The 6,000-nt window shown below is 55.6% G+C and overlaps 1 protein-coding gene across 1 annotated transcript in view; it reads left to right on the forward strand.

The window, feature by feature from the left end:
- IGSF21 (immunoglobin superfamily member 21) overlaps positions 1 to 4,981 on the forward strand; it is a 243,710-nt gene extending 238,729 nt beyond the window's left edge. The window contains exons 7-10 of the mRNA XM_065891784.1: positions 3,066 to 3,151; positions 3,563 to 3,755; positions 4,173 to 4,211; positions 4,908 to 4,981. Of these exons, the coding sequence (XP_065747856.1) occupies positions 3,066 to 3,151; positions 3,563 to 3,755; positions 4,173 to 4,211; positions 4,908 to 4,981 (392 nt within the window). The remainder of the gene's footprint in view (positions 1 to 3,065; positions 3,152 to 3,562; positions 3,756 to 4,172; positions 4,212 to 4,907) is intronic.
- Positions 4,982 to 6,000: the final 1,019 nt, after the last annotated feature.

Here is a 6,000-nt window from a genome sequence, read left to right on the forward strand (position 1 = left end):
ATAGTAGGATAGCAGTCTATTCTCCCCACTTACAGGTGAGAAAATTGAGGCCCAACAAGTTGAATTGACTCATCCAAGTCACGTAACTGGAGAGTAGAAGACAGGCCTCAATCCTGGGTCTCCTGACTCCCACTCTTTCCATATGTCCAGGGGTTGAGAGGAGGGAAGTCCCAGGGGCTGAGAACCTTCTTCAGGTACCTTCAGTGATGTGTTCTAGGGGCAGGAGAGAGGGGCCAGGACTTGACCACCGGGAGCTGCTAGTGGGTGTCAGCGTGTGGTGGAAGCGTGCGGGTGACAGCAGCTGGCCCGGCTTCCAGAAGCATCTTGATGCAGCAGTGAGGGCAGGAGTCAGAGGGGCCACCTGCCACCAAGGCTCTTGCCAGGCGGCAGCTGCCAGGATCGAGCTTGGAAGAGTGAGGGCAAAGCAGACCCCTTGCCTACCCACCCTCTGCCTCTCGGGGTCAGCTCCACACAGGAGCCTCTGGACCTGGCAGCTCAGGGCAGCGGGGGAGGGGTCTGGCTGCCCACGTGGAAGAAGGCATCCAGCTTTCCCCCTCCTCCACCCCTGGGTTCCAAGCTTCGCTCTAAAGACCTGTGCAACTTCAGGTCCCGCCCCTGCCACTTCCTTGCTGTGTGACCTCGGGCAAGCCAATGCCCTCCTGGGAGCCAGTTTTATGGCCTGCAAAATGGGTTTCATGGCAACCTGCCTCGTAAGCACCAAGATGGGTGAGACGGTCCTAGAATGAGGTCTAGCACATGTCAGGCACCTGATAAATGTGAGTTCCCTCCCCTTGGGGCCAGGAGGCCCAGGCGCGGCCCGAAGGGGGTGGGCGGGGTCTTTAGGAACCGAGGCAGTTAGGAATCTGACCCAGGAGAGGAAGTTGTCCGCCCTGGTTCTCCTGCTCACGCTTCTCCGGGACAGGGATGCCCTTCCACGCCCCCTGCTGGCTGCAGCAGGACAGTGCCATCCCAGCAGGACGAGAAGAGGAGACAGAATGACGCAGGGCCAGACCAGCCTATGCAGCGCTTCTCACCTGCAAAGGGACCTTGACAGCACTTGAATGTTCATTAAAAAGACGAGAAAGTTACTTGACTTCCCCAAGCCTTCATTGCCTCATGGGGACAATCTCGAGAGGTTGGAAGTGTAAATGAGGTCGTGCCTAAAGCACGTCACAGAGCGCAAGGCACTTAGGATGCTCTGGACAAATGTTAGCCCTTAAACCCACCATCTCCCGATATTCCTAACAGCCCAGTGTGCTGGGTGGGCAAGGGTTGCCTTGGCTGTTCCCACCCTGTGTTTGGGGAAAGCCAGGGGAAGTGACTGGTCCAGGGGCACACAGACTAGACACCTTTCTTACGTGGGTGGATGCAGCAGCAGAAGCTACCTGCACCTTCCCGCCATTCCCTCCCCTCTCACAGGCCTGGCTTTCCCTGCTGATGCCTCCCTCCGCCCCACACGGCCCTTCAGGTGTCTTGCTCGTGGTTTAATTAATAGTCCTTTGGTTTCATGAATGAAATTGGTTGGCAGTGCTTAGGAAATCACCCACATCTGCCAGCTGCTCTGATTTCTGCTCTGACAGCTCTGAGTGGGAAGGAGAGGCTCGGGTAGCAGGTGGGGCAGATGAGGAGAACCCAGGCCAGCCCCAGGGCCTGGGGACAAAGCTTTTCTCCTGCTGCCACCCCTGGAAGAGGTCCAAGGAGAGTGGCACAGAGCATGGCACTCTGATCAAAACCCTATCGCTTCCCCCTGCCCAGGAAGCTGTGGGGGTCTGGCCCAGTGCCCACCCCCATCACCCCTGACCTTCCACCTCAGCGCCATGTCCTGGCTGTTCCCTCCACCTGGAACCCTTTTCAGGAGCTTCATCTCAGCTGAAATGTCAGCTCGTTGGAAGAGACACTCAGACCATCACTCCCCACTTGTCCAATTCTCCACACAATGCCATGGCTCTCCAGTAGATTCTTATTCACGTACTTATTTGTGTGTCAAATGTCTCCCCAACTAAAGTGTAAGCTCTGTGTCGGCAGGCACGTGTCTCCATCACCACTGCGTCCCCAGCCCTGCCCCAAAGCCTGCCACACAGTTGGCTCAATGATTACTTGTTAAATGAATGAATGAGTGATGAATGGATCTGGCAGAAAGAAGCCTGGCGCAAAAGTCATGGGACAAGAGAAACTGCCTCTGTGGGTGACCTTGGATAAGCCTCTTCGTTACCCCTGGGCCTGTTTCCCAATCTGAAACCTGAGAGATTGGACTCAGTGATCCCAGTGGCTCTTCCATCCCCGATATGCTCTGGTTCATAGGAGGGCAGCACCCTTGGGCATCTTGTCTCCCAAGTTCAGAGAAGTTAAGGGGCTTGAAAGAAGTGATACAAGCAGGTGAGGAAGAGGGGCCGGAAGGGCACAAGCCAGGCCCAACGAGGGAGATGGTTCCCCCCATTTTGCCACCTTCCACTCACCTCCAACCCAGAGATTCCAGGAAAACCCCACGGGGCATATTAACCTGGTAGAAGGCTCTCTGGAGCAAGGGTAATGAGACCAGAAATTTCATCCCAGTTCTTCTTCACTGTGTGAACTTTGGCAAGTTACTTCCCCTCTCTGAGCCTCAGTTAACTCAGCTATACAACGGGGATGATAATGGCAGGAGCGCACCTCACAAGGGTTTAGCGTAGGTAGGAGTGTGGGTGTTTTGAGCAGTGCTGGGCGCTGGAGCAGGTTTCTCCCTGTTATAGCAGCTGAGTCGTCTCCCAGGTGGCACCTCCCTTGGGTGTCCCTGACTCCACTGTGCCCTGGGCTTCTCCGATCTGACCCCTTGTTACACCGGTTTGTGCTTGTCTTTTGACCCCACTGAGAGTGAACCCCACAAGGACAGGGAGTGTGCTCTGTACACCATTAAACCCCCGGGTCCCAGCCGGGGCTCGGGAAACATGTATGAATGAATGCAGGCATGAATGAATGATCTGGATGGGGACCTTCTCTTCCGTTCCGCCAGCACCTCTTTTCTTTGCTTAGTCTTCTCTCCCCGCACACACACACACCTCTCTGACCTGGCCTTCCTCTCCCTGTAGTTGCCCCCAAAGGACCCCAAATCATGATGACGCCCAGCAGAGCCCGGGTCGGGGACACAGTGAGGATTCTGGTCCATGGATTTCAGGTCAGCCTCTCTCTGAGCATCTGCAAGGGTGGCGGGAGGTCATCAGGCACCAACGGGACACGAGCATCCCTGGCAGCATGCTCTGAGACCCTCCCCTCGACCTCCAGCACGGCCAGCTGGTCTCAGTCTCCTAATCTGTGTAACGGCAGAATTGGCTTCCACGAGGAATGGCATGGGGTGCACGCATGGATTTGCTCGCCCACCTACGACTTAGAGCAGACATGGCACATGGATCTTGGCATTCCTTCCAGCCCTAGAGTCCTTTCCTTCCCGGGGTCTGGGCAGCCAGTCCCAACCCATCCGATGAAAATGTGTTAATACCCACTCTGGCCAGGCCATGCCTCTGGCCCCTTCCTGCTCTGGCAGAATGGTTCCTCCTGTGACCCGACTCTCTCCTGCTCTGGCCAACAGAACGAAGTCTTCCCAGAGCCCATGTTCACGTGGACGCGGGTCGGGAGCCGCCTCCTGGATGGCAGCGCTGAGTTTGACGGGAAGGAGCTGGTGCTGGAGCGGGTTCCCGCTGAGCTCAATGGCTCCATGTACCGCTGCACGGCCCAGAACCCTCTGGGCTCCACCGACACACACACCCGGCTCATCGTGTTTGGTACGCTGTGCTCAACTAGAGGATCGGGAGGGCTACCCGGGGAGGCCCCTGGTTGGAGCTTTCCCAAGGAGGAGGGAGCAGTAGGGGCCCAAGTCCCATAAATTTGCCCTGAGAGGGTGCCCCACAGGGAAGCACTACAGTTCAGTGGTTAAAACCATAACAGCTTTGGAGCTAGAGAACCCTGGGTTCAAATCCCAGACCCACCACTTAGCAGCTGGGCAACGCTGGGCAAACTGTTTCCCCTCCCTCAGTTTTTCCATCTGTAGAATGGGGCTGATACCGCCCAGCCCCCGGAGGCCGTGTGGCTGCCCTGAGAGGGAGCACATGACACCACACAGCGGGTGCTGGATGAGGGGCTTCCTTCGCCAAGTTCCAATGCCATCCACGCTCTAGTTCTCTTTCTGTTCTTCCCAACAGAAAACCCAAATATCCCAAAAGGGACGGAGGACTCCAATGGTAAGTCTCCACTCTCAGAGCTTCTAGCTTAAAAGCTCTGGTCCCCCAAACGGCCCCTTTGTATGACCTTGCCCCTCCCTCATGCCGTAGGCACATAATTGACCTCTAGTCGGGCAGAGTCTGGGTCAAAGGTCAGCAGTGGGCACTAAAGCAATTAAGCATCCCTAAGCAGCTGGCAGGGAGTTCGAGGGACAAAGTCTTTCTCAGAGAGCTCGGCTGCCATGGTCCCAAGAAGATGTGTCTAGCGCTGACCGTGGGGTTGTGATCTGGGGCCCTTGACCACTTCATAGGATGGTGGGGCCCTTTATACTGCCCTCCCTCAGCTGCCCCCGAGCTGGGCACCACCCCATGGAACACAGACACTCCCCCCAGGCCTGCCAGCCCTCCTTTTCCCACAGTGAGCCAATCTCACAGTTCATGATGGAGGCCCCCACGCCTAGTCCCCACTGCAGTGTCCTGATGGCCACCGGGGAGCCTGACCTCCACCCAGCAGGCCTGGGACAGCGAAGAGGTCACACACAATCAGGTGGGACAGATAGCAGAGCTAGGACTTAAACCCAGCCCATCCTAACACTGAAGTCCAGACTCTTGGCCGGGGCCCTTCAAAGCTCTGTGGTCCCCAGGCTCCACACACACCTGTGCCCCCCAGAAAGCAAAGCGGGTGGGTCACAGGCCCTGACGCTGCTCCCTGCACAGGTTCCATGTCTGGCCCTGCTGGCATCCGGCTCACCTTGGTGCTCGCCCTGACAGTGGTCCTGGAGCTGACGTGAAGGCTCAGCCCTGCTCCCTCCATTACATCTGGCACTGACATCTCCGCAATTGGTTTTCATTTCTTTTCTAAACTACTTCCAGTCTTGTTCTTAGTCTCTTTCTGTCCATGTCTTGGCTTCTTTGGTCAGTTTAATTAAAACAGAACATTTTTCCCCACCTCGGTCTGTGGCTCTGTATTCTTCCTGGTCTATAGCAGCAACTGGGCACCTCCGGACATGCAACCTCGGGATGGGCACTGAGGGGGATGATGAAGGACATGGAGGGCATGCTCTTCCCTGGAGGAAGGGTGGAGGGGCATCTCCTTGTTTCACACAAATCCAGTTGTGGGAAGTGGCCAGAGACTCTACTCAGGAAATTCAAGTTCCCTCAGGGCCAAGTGTAATAGTCAGCTCTTGCCACAATAATGCTGCATAACAAAGGGACCCAAATCGCCGTGGCAGGCAACAACAAGCATTTATGATTGTGTTTACGTTTAGGACAAAGTGGTTCAGCCGATATAGTCTGGACTCACTTGGGCAGTTCTGCTTCAGGCAACAGGCTATCTGGGCTGAATTCCAGCAGATGGGTTGGGCACAGGTCTCATCCATGGTTGTTTTCTCTGGGGCCTAGGCTAAAGGGGCTGTGGCTGTCTGAGAGTTGATCCTCTTATGGTAGATCATCCTAGCTAAAGAAAAGAAATTCAAACCATGGAAGCGCAGTTAAGGCATCGGCCTATCATGTCCTTGAACACTCCTTTAGCCAAAGCAAGTCACATGGCCAAGGCTAACGTCAATCAAGGTCACATATAAGTCAATGGTAGAGGTTCCAGAATTTCCTGTTCAACTGCTAGAAGATTCCCCATATCATTCAGCTATTGGAGGGAAGGGCTGAGAATGTCTGGAGATGGGTGGGGTTGGCATCTCTGAGCTGTGGCCAAAACCTGAGGGTCACCAAGGAGAGCCCTGGAAGACTGTGTTGATCTGGATAGGAGAAGCTAGGCTGCAGTAACACATTAACCCCAGAGTTTTACGGGATTAAC

This window comes from Phocoena phocoena, chromosome 1 (assembly GCF_963924675.1).
Source record: "Phocoena phocoena chromosome 1, mPhoPho1.1, whole genome shotgun sequence".
Classification (NCBI taxonomy): Eukaryota; Metazoa; Chordata; class Mammalia; order Artiodactyla; family Phocoenidae; genus Phocoena; species Phocoena phocoena.